The 18,541-nt window shown below is 47.0% G+C and overlaps 1 protein-coding gene, 1 long non-coding RNA gene and 1 other non-coding gene across 3 annotated transcripts; 2 read left to right on the top strand and 1 right to left on the bottom strand.

Moving 5' to 3' along the window:
* Nucleotides 1-2,934: 2,934 nt before the first annotated feature.
* LOC110558180 (large ribosomal subunit protein eL43-like) lies at nucleotides 2,935-4,431 on the bottom strand. The gene has a single exon (XM_060363645.1). It carries the CDS (start codon nucleotides 4,031-4,033, stop codon nucleotides 3,755-3,757), a length of 279 nt encoding a protein of 92 aa, XP_060219628.1. The 5' UTR covers nucleotides 4,034-4,431; the 3' UTR covers nucleotides 2,935-3,754.
* A 7,943-nt stretch (nucleotides 4,432-12,374) lies between these two features.
* On the top strand, nucleotides 12,375-12,467 carry Trnai-uau (transfer RNA isoleucine (anticodon UAU)). The gene is given in 2 exon segments: nucleotides 12,375-12,412; nucleotides 12,432-12,467. It is a non-coding gene; the product is annotated as a tRNA-Ile (tRNA).
* A 313-nt stretch (nucleotides 12,468-12,780) lies between these two features.
* On the top strand, nucleotides 12,781-16,421 carry LOC132646289 (uncharacterized). The gene is made up of 2 exons (XR_009584428.1): nucleotides 12,781-12,868; nucleotides 12,969-16,421. It is a non-coding gene; the product is annotated as an uncharacterized LOC132646289 (long non-coding RNA).
* The last annotated feature ends 2,120 nt before the right edge of the window (nucleotides 16,422-18,541 follow it).

Raw genomic sequence — 18,541 nt, 5'->3', positions numbered from 1 at the left:
GCTGTTAAACAGGAGGAGGGGTGAAGTCACACCGGGGGTGGGGGGCAGCTACTTTCAAACCAGCAGATGTTCTGGTACATACTACAGAGGACAGAATGCTATTCACCCTGTATTTTAATGGATGAGATACAATGAGGTGAGGCTAGAAGTAGAACTTGGAGATACGAATGGGAAGCTAAGATGCCGTTGTCTCGTCACCGTCAGAGATGCCCTCTACTTTGGACTGTGTAGGCAAAACACCACTCTAGGGTACCAGGGGCAGGCCTCCTCTTTATCTGGACGGCTTCAGTGTCAAACCTCACCAGTTCCCCTCCCACCCATGTTTTCTGGCACTGATCAGTCCTTATTGATCGGGGCCTTCTGGACCCTGATCCTTGGTCTATTCTACTCTCTACATCTTACCTGTTTATACTTGCTGCTTTGCCTGTTGCTGGGACAGAAAGGATTTATTTTGGCTCCCGGTTTGAGGGAGGTCTGAAGGGAGACACTTCCCCTCGTGGTGGGGAAGTTGTGCTGTCAAGAGTGTGAGGAAGCCAGTTGCGTGGGATTAACAATCAGGAGGCCCAAGTGAGGCGGCGCTGGTGCTCGGCTCCTGTTCTCCTTTTACTCAGCCTGAAACCTCAGCTCACAGACTCCTGCCACCCACATGAGTGTGGGCCTTCCCAGCTCAATTAACTAGAGACTCCCTCACAGACATGCTGGAAGCTTGTTTCCATGGTGATTGTAAATCCCATCAAGCTAATAATCAAGATCAAACACCGGGCTGCCCCAGGTGCCACCTTTTCCCTCTGTCTGCAGGAGCTTATTTGTGCCACGGAATCAGAAGTAAATAGCATCTTCCCAGGACTCCTAGCCCATCAAGGTCTTCCTGCTTGCTGGGTGGGTCTTGCTCTACCCCCTGGATTGCGTGGCACACGCAGACCTCTAGATGCCTCCAGGGTTGGCTGAACATGTCTGTTGATAGATTGAGCTACTGTGTCAGCAGCTCAGACCCCGATGGTCTGCCTGTCTCCCTTTCTTTATGTATATCCCCTTTAATAGACTCAGCAAGTATTTAAGAATAAATAGCTTTCTGTGAATAAAAGGAATACCCCATGAACTGTGCTAGTGTGTGTGTGGGGAACACAAGCCAAACCCAGAGTCTGGGATTGTATTCTCACAGCACAGCTCAGTTCTGTAGTCTGAACTGTGCGGGTATTTCTCCCAAGTAGCACACACGCACTCAGACTACAACAATGCCTGCTGGACATCAGTGCTGATTCTATCTGCATGCAAAGAGCATCAACCCCACAGGAGCCGGACTCAGGACGCTCAGACCTGTCCAACTTCAGGACAGATGCAAAAAAGGTAACCAGGGTGTGGTGGCACATGCCTGTAATCCCAGCACTCCGGGAGGCAGAGGCAGGCGGATCTCTGTGAGTTCGAGGCCAGCCTGGTCTACAGAGTGAGTCCAGGACAGCCAAGGCTACACAGAGAAACCCTGTTTAACCGTCCCCACCACGAAAAAAATAAAAAAAAAAAGGTAACCAGTTATAAATTGCAATTCCTTTTTCTTTCTTTTTAGGTACATTGCTTTTTTTTTTTTTTTTTTTTTTTTTTTTTACTTTTTTCTTATTTATTCTTCTCTCCTACAATACATCCCAACTGCAGTTTCCCCTCCCTCCCCTGCTTGCAGCCCCCCCCCCCCCCAGCCACTGTTCCTCTGTTTCCCTTCAGAATGGAGCAGCCAGGGATATCAACCAGGCACAGCATAACAAGATGCCATAAGACTAGGCACAAACCCTTATATCAAAGCTGGACAAGGCAATCCAGTAGAAGGAAAAGTGTCCTAAGCACAGGCAAAACAGTCAGAGACACCTGCAACTTTCACTGTTAGGAGTCACACAAAAACCCCAAGCTAGGACATAAAATAAATAAATCTTAAAAAAAAACAAAAAACAAACAAACAAAAAAACCCAAGCTAACAACCATAATGTATATGCAGGGGATCTAGTGCAGACCCATGCAGGCTTGTGACTGCTGCTTCAGTCTCTGTGAGCCCCTATGGGCCCTGCTTAGTTGTTTCCTGGTGTCCTTGGTCCCTCTGGCTCCTACAATCAACACATTGGGTTTCCAAAGCTGGTTCCAGAGATTTGTAACTGCTGAGCCTATCATCTGGCACACTGCTGCCCCCCTGTGCAGAAATCTGGACTAGCATCCTTGAGGACTAGGGGATGAATGTGAGGAGGTAGCCTAATGCCAGCGGTATTAACTCTGCTGAGATGCCCCAGTGGAGATGGCTGACCCGCCTAGCAGAATGCAGCTCAAATCACTGACCCGATGCATCAGGAGCAACTGAAATGGCCACTACTGCAGGTCACTAAATTGAGGGTGGCTTGTTACACTTCAGTTAACGGAGACTACGGGTTTTCATAGCTATTCAAGTGTCGTTTTGTTTTAAATATACTGTAACAGGCCCAAGCCCTTAACACAACAGACGCCATGTGACAGGCACCATTCTGACCTTAGACCCAGCACGTAGGCCCCAGCAAACTGCCAAGACAGGAACAAAGAATTAATCCACCAAAGACCTACTCTGTAGTTCAAGGATTGGGGAAGTCCCTAAATGTACTAAGCTTGCCTTTTGGCTTCTGTATTGTCACTTTTTACTCACTGTTCTTGGTAACTGAAGTGTGCCCACCAGGATGTGGTGTTTGTGTATAAAAGGCGAAGAATGGAGGGGCTCGGGGCTGCATGATCTGGGCAAGTTCCCCACTCATCCACTGGCTGGCAGTACACCAGTGTTCGTGTGTGCTCTGGTAGAATTATCTAGCAACAATTCCTCTCATGAATGGCACGTGGCTGGAGTTTAAACAAATCTGGTCCAACAAGCCATACCTTTCATATTTAATTATTGATGTAATTGTGTTGAGGAAAGGAAGAATTTCTTAGGCCTATCATAGCAAATGGAGTTTATTTGAACAGGGAAAATAGAACAATACAGAAATGAAGCAGTTGCAAGAACAAAGCAGGTTCTGAGAAGGGCAACCAGCATTGAAATCTGAAGGTTTCTGCAGGGCAGGGAAACTTACACACAAAATTAATAGTTAGCTGCTCGGTCCATTTTAGGGCTTCGTGAAGCCAATGATCCCTAGATCCTGCCTGTATTGGCTTGGTGTATTGGGCCAAAGGTTGGGCTATACTCCAAATCAATGGCTTTCTGCAGATATCACTGGCAGTGCTTACGCTGACAACTTGTTTTGGGTTTTCCAATGACTATACCACAATGGTTTTCTATTAATGGGGTGACACAAAAGCAGTGGTTTAAAATAATGCTAGTAAGCCAGGCCTGGTGGCAATGGCCTATAGCAGGAGCTCCTGGAGGCCGAAGAAGGATAGAGAATTCAAAGCTGTTTGTGCTATAGAGGAAGTCCAAGGCTGGCCTGAACAACTCAGGGAAACTATGTCAAGAATAAAACAGTGTTAAGCAGAGGGTGTCTGAGTGAGGGTTCTCTAGAGTAGTGATAGAACTTACAGAACGAATCTCTCTACACACACACACACACACACACACACACACATACACACACACACACACACACAGGATTTATTGAAATGGCTTACAGGCTCTGTCCAGCTAATCCAATAATGCCTGGCTGTGAAAAAAAAGTCCAAGAATCCAGTAGTTGCTCATCCGTGAGGCTGGATGTCTTTTTTTTTTTAACGTAAATTAACCCATTTATTGCAGACTAGGCAAGTCTAAACAGCAGTGCATCTACTGGTCCTTCAGTTCCTCGAGTCTTCTGATGGCGGACTTCACTGTGACGACAGAAGTAGTGTTGTAGGTCCAAGCCCCACCTGCCACTGTTTTCATGCAGGATCCACAGTGCCAGATGCCAACGGCTCGTCTCTTCATCTTGGTCTTGCCACAGAAGAAGCAAGTGTACTTGGCGTGCTGGCTGATTTCAATCTTCTTCGCCATCTTCCGGAGGGAGGTGCCATAGCGGGTCCCGTATTTCCCTACGATCCCGACCTTCTTGGTGTGTTTAGCCATGTTACCGGAACCAAAGCGCAGCCCGAAGAAGAGGAGGCTGGATGTCTTAGCTGGTCTTCAGTATATTCTGGAATCCTGAAGAAGTAGGCTCTAGTGCCAGTGAAGAAATGGATGTGCTAGCAAGGGAAGGGCGAACAAACAAGGAGCAAAAGCTTTTCTTAACCTGTGGGTCTCAACCCCTTTGGGGGTCAAATTACCCTTTCACAGAGATAAAATATCAGATATCCCGAATATCAGATATTTACATTGCAATTCATAGCAGAAGCAAAATTAGTTATGAAGTAACAATGATTTTATGGTTGAGGATCAACACAACATAAGGACCTGTATTAAAGAATCAGCAGCATTAGGAAGGTTGAGAACCACTCTTCTACATCCTTATATGAACTCCCAGCAGAAAGGATGGCCCAGATTAAAGGTGTGTCTTCCCACCTCAAGAGCTGGATTGAAGGCGTTCGTCTTCCTGCCTGAAGAGCCAATTAAAGGTGTATGTCTTCCTACCTCAAAGGTCCAGACTAGAAGTGAATTCACCCACTTCAAATCAAGCAAAAACTCTCTCACAGGTGTGCCCTCCATTTCTGGATTGTAGTTCATTCCAGATGTAGTCAAATTGACAGCCAAGAGTAGCCACCACAGTGGGCAGTGTGGCTCAGTAGGTAAAGGTAGGTACCTGTCACTGAGCCTGGCAACCTGAGTTCAAGCCCTGGGATCCACATTGATGGAGGGAGAGAACTGATTCCTGAAAATTGTCTTCTAACCTCCAAACACACTCTGTGGAACACAAATAAATAGAAAAAAATTAGATAAATATAATTAATTTTTTTATTTAGAAGGGTAAAAGGTGTAGCTCAATGATAGAACACCCACCTATTATTCACAATGCATTAGATTCAGTCCCTAGCCCTGAAACCAAACCAAACCAAACAACAACAAAACCCCAGTGCCCTACCACATACACCAATCTATGATCTTTAGTTCTGGAAGTCAGAATGGGGCCCGCAGGTGAAAATCCAGATGTTGTCAGAGCTGCATTGATTCTGAAGAGACTCCAGGAAAGATTCTGTTTTGTGTCCTTTCCACATTCTGGAAGCCACTTGAATTCTTTGCCTTGGACAATCCTGCTGTTATATGGGTGCAGGGTCATGGTTCTGGTCTTCCTAAAGAAAAGAATTCAGGCAAGAGACATCGTTTAAGCAAATTTTTATTAAGTTTTGTATGAATGTTTATGAGGTGGGTGGCATGGTCCTGGGATAAGACGACCCCTTTCCTTCTCAAACCATAGGGGAAAGGATCTCCCTTTCAGAGTATTTTCCTACTGTTCTTCTAGAAAAACCCAGAAAGAGAGAGGCGCAAAGGCCACAGTGCAAATGAGGTTATAATGAAGTCAGGGTCTTTGTTAGATGCAGATCCTTGTGGGGGAAAGTAAAAGACCTTTATTTCAGTCCCTTGAATGAAAGCCTGAGAGCCTGGAAACACCAGATCCAGGCAGCACCTACAGTTACTACTGTTTTATCCCAGTACTGGCTTCAAGTAAGAGCATATGTGCCTCTCATGGCGAGCACACACACCTGGTTCTCACTTGGTGACAATTTGATCTCCCAAAAACATGGAGAGAGCTACCTCAGGCCAGCAGGAAGAATGGAAGGATGCTCCCAAGATGATATAGCCCATTCTGCAGGCCCCAACAAGTGCCTGAACTGCTGAGGACAGGGCGGGGTCCAAAGGAAACACTGTGTAGTCAGCTCTTCACAGCCCCATGAATGGGAGGTGTGTTAGTCACTTTTCTCATTGATGTCACAAAATACTTGACATGAGCAACTTCCAGAATGGGTCTCTATCTTAGTCAGGGTTTCATTGCTGGGAAGAGACATCATGACCAGGGCAACTTTTATGAAGGAACACATTTAATTGGGGTTAGCTTACATGATTCCACATGACTCAGATGAACGTGGGTGTGTGTGGAGGTTTGGGAGTCCACGGCACTGTGAGCAGTGCCAACGCTGGCATTTCTTTGTAGCCTAGCTGTCATGGATGAATTTATATTTGTTGTCTACAGTGAAGAAAACTGAGAATATCTGTGAGTTGCCCAAAATCATTCAGTTTCACACACACATGCACACACACACACACACACAAACACACACACACACCTGACAACCTGAGTTTAATTCCCAGGATCCACAGTGCAAGGAGAGCATGGACTTTTGCAAGCTGTCTTCTGACCTCTGCATGTGTGTCATGGCATGTATATGCTTGCATATAGACTACACATACCTATGCACACGCACCACATATATATTAATAAGTAATAATAAAAGAATTTCTCATAATCTAATGAAAAGAATCAACAAAACAAAGGATCTAAATGAACAGAAGAAACTTAAACACAACATCTGAACAATCGTTTGCTATGAAGCATGAGTAGGGGCTGGAGTACAGCTCAGAGGCAGGGCAGCTTCCGAGCATGTACAAGGCTCTGAGTTCTATCCTCATTACCAGCACTGAAAAAAAAATGCAAATGGACAGCAAGGACATCCAACAAAACCTGCTTGGCATCTTTAAGTTTACAACAAGAAGCCATCACACAGCGGAGAAGCAGCTGATATGAAGGTCTAACACCCCAGGTTTTGGTGAGGATGCAGAGCAACTGAAGTCCAGTTTTCCTGGTAGCAGCGGACACTCCTCAGCACCCTCTGGGCTCCAGAGCTCACAGGTAAAGGTATGGAGGTGGCCCACTCATGAAAGTCGGCTAAGGGCTGCAGGCTAACGCTGCCGGCACACGGGCAAATGTGTTGTCCAGTCCCAAGTGGGAAGCCACCCACTGACAGCTGAGCTGAAGGAGCCAGGAGAAAAGTGCCAGTGGGGGAGAAAAGACCCCACAGTGGCCTCTAGCACCTTTACTGACAGGGCCGGACAGTGGCACGGATGATGGAGGATCAATGTCATCTGGGTTCAGTTCCAGGATTGCACAGCAGAGGAGGCCCAAAGGAGTGCTCGTTTGCTGTGCCCACAACTCAAAACACTGAAGAGTTTTCCTGAATCATGCATCTAGGAAATATATCATATGCAAAAAAAAAAAAAAAAAAAAAAAAAGCTGATGCATCAGTTTCTATCCACACCCTCCACCCACATAGGAGCCAGGAAGTTTGTAACTATCAAGAAAAAAAAAAAAAAAAAAAAAAGGAAATCTTTGTGAGGTAAGAATGAGCTGCCAAGTGTACCCAGAAGTATGCTGTGCTCACAGCACCCTGACCTCTTTTTCTCCTTGTAGCTTCTGTTGGTTCGTATGTAGAACCAAACCAAACCGAAAAACAAAACAAAACAAAACAAAAACCCAAAGCAGTGCACATCAAAAGACGCATTATTGAAAACTGTAGGTCTGCCTAAAAGAACTACTTTAATATGTAAAGATAAAAACTCTAAGCGGCATGGCGGTGCGCTGTCGTGGTGCCATGTTAAAAGGTGGTGTTTACTGCTGTAAGACAGTGCTGCATTTTACAGCACGGCATAGCTTAGGTTGAACAGTTCTGTTTGTTCACAAGTATGGGTGTATCTACTGGACAGCACCAGGTCTGAATCTTTTGGGTCGATGACTATGTGTATATGAAACTTGGGCAGAGGAGCTGAAGAGATGGCTCAGTGGTGAAGAGCACTGGGTGTTCTTCCAGAAGACCTGGGTTTGATTCCCATCACCCACATGTGGCTCACAACCATCTGTCACTCCAGCTCCAGAGACTCTGATGCCTTCTCTGGCCTCTGCAGGCTAACACACACGTTTTACACACACATACATGCAGTCAAAATACCCACACTTATGAAATAAGATCCTTTAATAATTAAAAAAATCTAGAAGTGTCTGTTTTCCCACAGTCCCCTCAACAGTGAATGTTACTGTTAAATTTTTATTTAACAGCCTCTTAAATTTTTTATCATCTGACTAGCTTTCACCAATTCTTTATTTTGGGTTCAATACTGAGAGAAGGGCCCTATGCTCCCTCAGTTTACATCTGCTCCACTCTGGAATCTGCTCACACCTATGAGAAACTTCCCTGAACTTGGGCCTCAGACTCTCCATTGGCTTCCTCTAAAGAAGATAAAGGGTCATTTGCTCATGTGGCGCTGTGGGCAGGAGAGCACGTTGGACGAGAATTCCAGGTGGTTTGCTTGTTGATGGTGGCTATGGTAGTTTTCCATTTTCTTTTAAGAAAAGTAGTATTCGTTCATTTTAGGTGTTTCATTCTTTTTTAAATTTTATTTTTTTAATGTGGTCATGTGTGTCTCTGTGTGTACATGCCACACGTGTGTGAGTGTATATGGATGTCAGAAAAGGGCACCTGCTCCGCTGCAGCTGGGGTTACAGGGATTACTAGGAACTGAACTTGGGTCCTCTGGAGGAGAGTAAATGCTCTTAACCTCTGAGTTCCACAGAGGAGTAATATTTAAAGAATGCTTAAAGGCCAGGTGCTGTGGTGCACGCCTGTAATCTCAGCACTTGGGAGGCAGAGGCAGGAGGATCAGAAGTTCAAGACTGGCCTCTGCTACATAGTGACTTTAAGAACAGCCTGGGCAACATGAGATCTTGTCTCAAGAAAGCAACTACCTAACCAACAAAAACAAAACCCCTAAAATAATTTTTGAAGGCCTTCCAAATAAGACAGAATCATTTTGGAAGCTCTTGGGTGTGTGTGTCCAGTACCCAAGGCAGCCCGACACCAGCTGTCTGACCATGACGGCTGCTCTGGGGCTGCTCATGCAGGATTTGGCTTCTCTAAAGCAGCATTTATGCTTAACACATCACCATAATACAACGCTGGCTAAAAATAAGAAATATAAAAACTCTGATGAAATAAAGCAAATGAGGACCATAAAGCGGTAATTCTATAAATTTGATTCAAGATGATCTTCATTCACCAGACGCAAGCTGCACCCAGCTAATCAAAACGTTTGTGTGGCTCATCACAATGCCTCTTGTACAGCAGAAACCAAAGCTACGAGGAGAGAATACAGCGGCCATTACGCGCAGTTTGGCCCTTCATTGTCAGGGCTAAAGACAGTCATAGCCTCTCTTGTAATTTTCAGGACGGCACAGTGCACAGCAATTGGAACCCTTCTATTTCATCTCATCATTTAAATACAAAAACGTGGAAGTAAAAATAAATAAATAAATAAAATAAAGCAACATTTTTTTTGTAAGTGCAGAAGGCATAAATTCTAAGCACTCATTTAGGAAACAGTTTTTCTCTATTTCTGATGCCACAAGGAGTCATTACATTTCACACATTTTAATACACAGTGCATTCATCCCTTTGCCAAGATGACATGTTATTTTAAAACTTATCTGTTAACACAGCATGCTTTCCCTTTGCCTTACATAAGTAAACATTTTCCTACTTGGTGTACAGGATAGATTGAGACTCTTTTTACATTATAGGCCTTACAGGTTTTAACTACTTATGCACCTAGAGAAAGTTTTATTTTGTTTTTTTAAAATCACTGTTTTACTACAGAACTTATATAATAATTCAAGTGAATTCATGGAAGTGGGGTTGGGGGCATGGGCCTGTGAAGGCAGAGGCAGGAGGATCCCGAGTTTATGGCCAGTCTGCATTTATTACATGGTGAGACCATGTCTTAGAAAGCTAACTTCAGTGTGTTGGGAAGAGTTATGTGGGGAAAATACTCTCCAGTCAAGATTCCTGGATTTAGAGACAAGGAAACTGGTGCCAGAGACTTGAGCCCTTATGACGTATACAGACAGGTGAGACCTATGGGCGTGACTCCTAGTTGCCTGCCCTCTGGAGGCTGTCTGAAGGGCTCAAGGAGTTTTCTCCTGTGGCCCTGGCACCCTCTCTCCCACTCCCATCTCAAATCACCCCCTCTAGTTTTCTCCGAGAGCCTTAGTTTCTTTGGGACCGAAGCTATTTGTGTTCCCTTTATGAGGTACCAGCTTTCCCCGGAGGCAGTGAGGGTTCCTGCTGTCTGTATGCATGCATACACAGTGGCTGATCCCCACTATCTGCTGAGCTAAATGAAACAGCAGGTACACAGGGGGTACTGGGGGAAGAAAAGGAAGCTGGGCTCTGAGCAGCGACTCTGCTGCTCACACAGGGGTCACCAGGGACCTCTGCCTGAGACTCAGGGTGTCTCAGTCACTTTTCTGTCGCCATGAAGCATTTAATCGGGGGCTGGCTAACAGTTTCCGAGACTTAGTCCATTGTCATCATGGCGGGAGACATGGTGCTGGAGCAGTGGCTGAGAGTCACATCGTGATCCATAGGCAGAGAAGGAGACTCTGGGTTTGACATGAACCTCTAAACCCTCCAAGCCTACTCCCAGTGACACTTCCTCCAACAAGGCCACCCGTCCTAACCCTGAGGTGCTGAAGGACTGAGCATTCAAATACATAAGCCTATGGGGGTCATTTTTATTCAAACCACCACACAGGGCAGATTGCCCAAATGTTAGTCAATTTGAGAAGACACTGTAAGCGGCTTCGCCACTTCCTTATTTACCAGGAAATGTGCCCCTTCCAACGTCGAGAAGAAAATATTCCCTACCTTTCATGCATTTACTTTCCCGCCCATTTCCAACTATAGAGGGGAATTGTTTCCAAAGGACCCGTTGATGCCACCATTTCCCCTGGCCCTCCCCACTCATACTCCCTCCGGATGCGGGCATGCTGCACGCCACTCCGAATTTCACAGTGACCTGCTTGAGGCCTGGTGGATCAGTAGGGTGCTGGCCATCCCTTCCGGGTGTTTGTCTCCTAAGTTTACGAAACCATCTGGAGACTCCTTTGGCTCTTTTACAGTCACATAACATTCCAACATTCCTGTTTTTTTTTTTTTTTTTTTTTTTTTTTTTTTCTTGAGACAAGGTTTCTCTGTGTAGCCCTGACTGTCCTGGAATTCTCTCTGTAGATCAGGTAAGCCTCTCCCTCAGAGACCCACAGGCCTCTGCCTCGGAAGAGCCCAGCTCACTTTGTTCGGGTTTTGAAACATGGTCTCATACTGCATGTAGCTCAGGCTGGCATGGAACAGTGGTGCCTCTGGCCTTGAATTCACATCAGTCCTTCAGTCTTGCCTGTATTACAGGTAGGAAAGCAGCGCGTAGGGCTGGCCTTTCAGCTCTCTGAAAACACCTTCACCATCCCTGTCATGTGAGAATCTGGTATGTCCACACTGCCAATCTGACCGTCAACACCTCTTCTGCTTAAATGTCAGGGCTTTCCGGGGCTGCTCCACCATGCTACTGTTGACCATTTGTCATCATCCACCCTTGGCTGGCTGAGGCTACTGCACCCCACCCCGCCCGACCCCGTGCATCTAGTGTCCTGGCAAATCAATCAATCAATCAATCAATCAATCAATCTCAATTTTTTTTTGAAACAAGAAAAAAATCAATTCATAGTAATACAAAGGATGTAACAAAAAGCACAGCATGGATTCTATTTACCCCACTTCAGTAAAGGATTTTACACTTTATTAGCATTTACTCATTGTATAAAGTGACGGGTTTCGCGTTGTTAATTAAAGAATATCAGGTACTTTGACCTTATTCCCCTCTAACCACCCTCTCCCATTTGTCTCCTTCTTCTCAAGCAGCCTTCTTCTTTTTTTTTTTTTTCCTTTTTAAAGATGTTTATTTTTAAAATTATGTGTATATGTGTGTCTGTGCTTGCGGCAGACCCCCTGGAACTGGAGTTAAGGAGGATTGTGAGCCAAAGCCAGCCCGCGTTCTGGGCTAGGGCAGTACTCTAACCTCGGAGCCACCTCGCCAGTCCCTCCCGCTGGATTTTCCTAACGCACAGCGTTAAGTTCCCTAACGAGGAAAGGGGACTCACAAAGGGCGCGTGGCCCACAGGTCCCAATTTGGGCCTGGTCCAGTGTTCCGATTTTCTTGTATGAAGAAACAAATATTCCGCGTTTTCTAGCTCCTCTGGTTTTAAACGTTCCAAACTTCCAAGCTGGAAGGAAAGGAAAAACCTGCGGCTTGCTCCGGGCGCCATCGGAAGGGCGGGTCGGGGATCAGGGTTCGCTTCCCGGAGGGGACGGCAGCCGCGGGGTCGCTCGGCCCGCCCCTGCCAGGCCGGTCTGCGCATGCGGGAGCTGGGCGTCCGCCGCGAAGCCCCGCCGAGGAAGCCGCTTAGCACGCAGGCTCAGCCGAGCGAGCCGGTCCCCGAAGAGTTCCTCCCGGTTCCCAGACGCCGACTCGTAGCCCGGAGTCCGGTCCGAGGCCGAGGGAGGCCGGGCTCCCAGCGAGGCCCGCGGGCGGCTGTTGCGCATGCTCCACCGGCGCCTTCCAAGGCCTGATAGAGCCTTCGCGAGGACGCCACAACGGAGCTCCAGTGGCGCAATCGGTTAGCGCGCGGTACTTATACAGCAGTACATGCAGAGCGATGCCGAGGTTGTGAGTTCGAGCCTCACCTGGAGCACGAGCCTTTTGGAGCTAAGGTTTACCGTTCTTTTATATTTGTACAGGAGGGAATTAGGTTCCCTGTAGCCTCCCCGCTTCCCGTCTCCCGGCGAGCGGAAACCAGTTGGTTGTGAAGCTTTAGCACTTGTTTTCCCGAGCTGCTTTGTAGCCACTGCGCAGTACCCAGCAGTGGAACCCAGACGACCGCCTGCTGCCCTTCCTGGTCCGTACGCGGCTGTTTAAACGGCGTCCGGGACCGAGGATGCAGACCGAGGTTCTTGGGCCTCTGATGCTGGGCTGCTACCTGCGGGCGCGGAGGAGGCCGCGGGTCCCCGCCGCTTCCCGGGCCGGAGCCCGGATCCAACGCACTGCTTCCGGGTGGCCCTCAGGACCAGGCGGACCGTCAGTGTGGGAGCCTGGGTGAGGGGCCTTCTCCACTCCCCCCAGTCTGCAGCGCCCCCGCCCGCGCCCGGCCGTTGGGGGTCAAGTCTCTGGGAAATCTCCATTCTCCCTTCCTAAGGCCCTGCTGTATGGAATGGTGGCCACCAAAGGAGGCCTCTTCCTTCTCAGCCGCCCTAGCCCGGGATCCAGCACACAGGGCATGGCAGGGAGGCCCTTCACCTCACCTGATCCTCGTGCTCAGCCACACCGGCTCACTGACTCAGGCTCATCTTAGTTCCTCATAGGAAGGCCATCCCAAGCCTGGAAACAAACGTGAGCTCTGTGAAAGATAAAATAAAAAGTTCGCTTATTTAAACGAGCAGACGAACGGGCTGAAGAAATGACTCGGTGTTTCAAAGTGGGCGCTGCTCTTGCCAGAGAACCGTGAATTCCGTTCTCAGCAGCCACCTGTGGCAGCTCGCAACCCCCTGTAACTCAGCTCCCGGAGGACCTGCTGCTACCTGACCTTCTTAGATACCAGCGCTCACACATGCACACAACTAGAAATAAATCCCTAAGTGAAAAAAATAGATAATAGAGATGCAAGCCACCCAACGCGCCTGGAGCCTAGGTGACAGCTGAGGACAGTCAGCTTCTCTTTCCTACTCATGTGGGTTCCGAGGATGGAATTCAGGTCCTCCTGAATTCAGGTGTGCACAGAAATGCTTTTACTAGCTAGGTAAGCCCTCTCACGGGCCACAAAACCCTCACTATGTTTCTTTAGTGAGTAAACAATATTCCAACATACAGATTGCCTTCATTGCTGAAAAAGAGGTTAAAGAAACAAACAAACAAACAGCATTTCCAAAACAAAATTTGCTGAAAAATCTCTTTTCAAAAGAGAATTGATTAAAATGTACAGGACATTAAAAGTGATCAGATTTGCCCAGTGTTGGCCAAGTTTCTGACCCTCAGCCATTACTCAGTTAACAGGCATTACTTATGGCTTGGGTTTGAATATCTCCCCAAAGCCATGAGGTTTGGAGAGAAGTGATTGCCTGAGGGGGTCTCGGATATCTTAGTTGAACTGCTGGAGAGAAGGGGAGGTGTGAGACCCAGCTGAGGAGGGGGGGTCACTGGTGGTGCGTCCTTCTGCACTTCTTAGTTGAACTGCTGGAGAGAAGGGGAGGTGTGAGACCCAGCTGAGGAGGGGGGTCACCGGTGGTGCGTCCTTCTACACTTCCGCTTGTCCCCCAACTTTCCCCTCTCTCTGATTCCCAGCCACCGCGAGCTGCAGCCACCGCGAGCTGAGCACCCTTCTCTACCATAGGCTGCTGCCTTAAGATATTTAGACTTGCCATCTCCTGAGAGTAAAAAGCAGTGCAAGCCAGCCATGGGCAGAAACCTTTGAAACTGTGAGCCAAAATAGGCATTTTGTCCCGTGGGCTGATTTTTTTTCTGGTATTTGTCACACTGTCAGAAGATGACATTGAGCAAACACAGGCCACTAAAAGATTCCTTTGTCCAGCGGCACAGAAGGACTCCTGTATAAAGCCTCATCTGATTTTCAAGCTTTGCTTTGTAGAACTTTCTTTACTTACATCTTGACGTCCCATTTTTCTAACAACTCCTAGGACCAGAACATTGTGTGACTTTCCCTGGGGAGATAAGAACCAACTGCTTCCCCCCCCCCGCCCGCATCAACATCCAACTGGGCAAGCCAGTGGGTGTATTGGGGCTGCTCACAGGAGTGTAGGCGAGGGCTGTGGACGGCTCACAGGCAGCTGGAAAAGCTCACTTCAGCCTTTAGAGTCTGCCCTGGGGCTCTGTAAGACCTGCAGCTCTGCCTGCTCCAGTCACCTTGGAGAGGACATTGGGAGCTTCCTGAGACTTCACAGTTTAGTTCCCATCCCGCATCTTACAGCCCTCTGGGAAAGGTATTTCAATTCTGAGTATTTGTTCCACAACAAATGTTCCTTTTAAATATGCTTCTGCTCCTCCTGCTTACAGTTGACTTGGCCAATGGCTTTGCAAACTATTTTCTGGTCAGATAGGAAATAAAACTAGTGTAATTTAGAAATTCAAACTAAGAAATTATTAGTGGGCAAACAAAACAAAGAGGAGGAGGAAGAGGCAGAGGAGGAGGGGGAGGAGGAAGATTATACTTATAAAAAATACTTAGTACAACTAATTTTACAGTGGTGATAATAGGGGTTTTTAGGTATGTGAACAATGAGATCAGCAAGATAAACAAAACAAAAAACAAACAAAGGAAACAAACGAAAAAGAAATGCTTGACACTTGAATCTGATAACCTGAGTTTGATTCCTGTATCCAAGGCAGAAGGAGAAAACCAACTCCCAAAAGTCATCTTCTGACCTCCTGTGAACACTGTGGCACAGTGCATACATGGCATGTGAGCTATGCACACACACACCTAGCCATACATTTTAATTAAGCAAAAATATCTATGAAATGATGCTAAATAAACCACAAAATACCATGGCACAGTTATTGCCAGCCCTGTGCACAGTGAACGGTGGCTTTAAGGAGGAAGGTGGCTGACTCTGAGGTATACAAACTGTAAAGGAAGGGTGACACGGCAGCTGAACAGCTCCCAGCAGGACAGACTCCTGGTGTACCCCAGGCTGACATCAGCTCTGTGGATGGCTTGGATGAAGACGGGCTCATCAGTGCTGTGAGGGGTAGATTTGGTAGAATCTGAAGGCAGGACACAGTCAATTCAGGGACAAATGTTCCTGACACATGACAAGATTGTCGTATGACTGCATCCAGTTTGGAGGCCAGTGTGTGTGGTCGCCTGGCTTGGCAGCTGGTGGCATGTAAATATGAGATTTCAGCTGTATGTGACCTCAGCCATGGCAGCAACTGCTGAGAATGTGTTGCCATGGTGTAATGTCGGGGCCCACAGGACAACCTGTTGAACAAATCTAGCCTGGAGTCAGGCTTCTTTCGGCTTGCTAGAACCAGCTTACAGAATATTTACATTTTAAAAGACAATTTACCTTCCTGCTGGGCAACGTTCACAGCAATGGATGAACTTTCTGAAAGACCCTGCCTTCTAACTCCTAGTGAAAAATTGGAAAGCAGCCCACCTGCACCCTTATTTCCTTCATGGCTGCACCGACTGTCCCTCTTAGGGTGTCTCTGTAGTCTTTGGATCCCACCATGCTCGCTGCTATGCTTAGTCTCCGTGCAGAGCTGGAGGCTGGCCGCTGGATTCACACCGACTCAGTTCACTCCCCCTAGCCACTGAGCAAGTGGCCTGTGCGTGCTAGGACAGGGTACTGCTATTGAACTTCTCAGCAGATCAAACCACAACTGGAGGGCTGTGATCTGTATGGACAAGCCCGCTTAAAAGCAACAACATGCAACCAAAGCCCCGTTCTCTGCTATGGGAAGATTTAACCATGTCTAAGGTCATGTGTGCTTGGCTGTTTGCAGCATTGTTTCACCTCTCTTTCCCATCAATGGAGCAGGTCCAGGGAAACCCAAACTATGCAGTAAACAACAGCTCCCCACTCTCTGTTTTTAATTTTATTTATTAGTAAACTTTTTGAATATTTACTTACTTTATTTTCTGTATATATTTTGCCTGCATGCATGTATGTGTACCAAATGTGTGCTTGGTGCCCAAGGAGGTCAGATCCGCTGGAAATGGAGTTACAGAAGGTCATAAGCTGTTATTCGGGTGTTGGGAACTGAACTGGGTGCCTCTGCAAGAGCAGCAAGTGCTTAGGCCACTCAGCCATCTCTTTAGTTCTGTTTGTTCAGTTTTGAGACAGGGTCTCAGGTAGCCCAGACTAGCTTCAAACTTCCTGTGTAGCTAAGGCTTGCCTTGAATTTTTCATCATAATGCCTTCATCTGCCAAGGGCTGGGACTGCAGGCATGTCCACCATACCTGGCTCCCCTCTTTACTTTTCATTTCCCTTTCTTTCCTTCCTCTCTTCTTTTCTCCCTCCCTCCTTCTGTCCCTCCCTCTTTCCCTTCCTTTCTTTTGGACAAGGTCTTGGTGTATAACTTAGCCCAGCTGCCCACTTTAAGTCTTCCTTCCTCTTTCTCCCCTGTTTTCTCTAGTTCTAAAACACAAAACAACACCTTTACTGCGGTGGCCGACCATGTCTGTGATAGGATCTGCCTTTGAGCTGGAAGGTTGGACACATTCTTGTCTGCCAGATCTGGATGTTTGGGTACATGGCCACCCTTCTCGGCTACTGTTCTAAAGAATGATCTACAAGAGCAGTACTTGGGTTTTGAATGAGTGAGTTTATTAATCATATAGCAAGCAAAAGGAAAATATTAAATAGGAAGTAGTAAATAAAGAGAAACAGTAGCTAGATAACACAATATTATCAAATTAGGTGCTCAGAATTTCCGGCAGAGGGGCTGGAGAGCTGGATCTTGTGGTTACGCTTGCTGCTTTCCCCAGAGGACCAGTTCAGTTCCCGGCATCCACACTGTATAGCTCTCACCACCTCCTGTAACGTCAGCTCCATAATCCTCTTCTGGCCTCCTGGGGTACCTGAACTCACACACATTGCCAGCACCCCCAGCACATAATTTAAAATAAAAATGTACCTTAAAAAAATCCAGCAGAGACAACTGCTGTTGCCCAGTTGAGAGTACGAACACAAGGTAACACCATCAAATCGGCAGTAACTGACTGAGGAAGCCGCATAGAGGGGCCCAGGTGGAACTATAAGTAGAGAGAGTCCCAGACAGAGAAGAATTGTCCTCTTGAGTGAGGCTTACAAGGGAAAAAAAAAATCAACCAAACAAATAGCATCAGATAGAAACAGTATCATCACATGGGGTGCTTACAATCATCCGGGGGAAACTGAGGCAGCCAGTTGGTATTCTTAACTGAAAGGGTCCTCTGCGTCCTCTCCATGGCTGAGCTGGCCATGCCTGAACTTCCGGCTCCCTGTTCCCACTACAGGCACTTTGTTATCACAGGATAAAATAGTCACTTCTGTTGCAAGTGACTTACCCTTTAGCTGTTCTCAAGGACAGCGCCAATTGGAGACTTTTTAACAATTTTGAGTTTGTTTTGCTGTTCTCCCCTCTCTGACACAGATGCATGGAGTGGAGCTCATCTCCAAACAAGGGGTCTGAAAGGACAGTTTGAGACAAACATGTTTACACTGAAATGGGAAAGCCCACCCTGCTTCCAGAGGCAGCCTCTCCGTGAACTCAAACAGCAGAAAGCAGTTTACCGACATAATGTACACCATTGCTCCCATCACTCTCTCCCTAAGGAGGAGTTCATAAATGGCCACCCAGTTCTGCCTAGCCATCAACATTATGGCTGCAGGGACTGAGGCTGAGGCTGGAAAGGAAAGTGAGTTTAAGTCTCCTTTAACATATACTAATTCTCTTTAGTCTTACTGTCAGGGTCCGTGAATCACTGAAGAAAGACCCCAGACTCAGATGGTATGCAAAAGCAAAGAGCATTTATTCTGCAGAGAATTCCAGCATGCTGGGGTCATCACCTTTACAAAATGGCGGCAACCGAGAGGGGAGCTCGCAGGATCCTTTTAAAGCCAGAAAGGGGAATTTCTACCGTGGCTAAGTGACTTTGGTTGGGACTGACTGATGCTCATGAAAGCTATGTGACTCCTATTGGGACTGGATGGTGCCTGTGGAATTAAGTCCTCTCACTTGACGATTCACTAGGACTAGGTTGACCT

Source organism: Meriones unguiculatus, chromosome 1 (genome assembly GCF_030254825.1).
Source record: "Meriones unguiculatus strain TT.TT164.6M chromosome 1, Bangor_MerUng_6.1, whole genome shotgun sequence".
In the NCBI taxonomy this organism is placed as follows: domain Eukaryota; kingdom Metazoa; phylum Chordata; class Mammalia; order Rodentia; family Muridae; genus Meriones; species Meriones unguiculatus.
This window is presented reverse-complemented; position numbering and strand designations above follow the sequence as displayed.

Excerpts from the sequence above, each read along its gene's own strand:
- LOC110558180 (XM_060363645.1), bottom strand. The coding sequence starts at position 4,033 with ATGGCTAAACACACCAAGAAGGTCGGGATCGTAGGGAAATACGGGACC.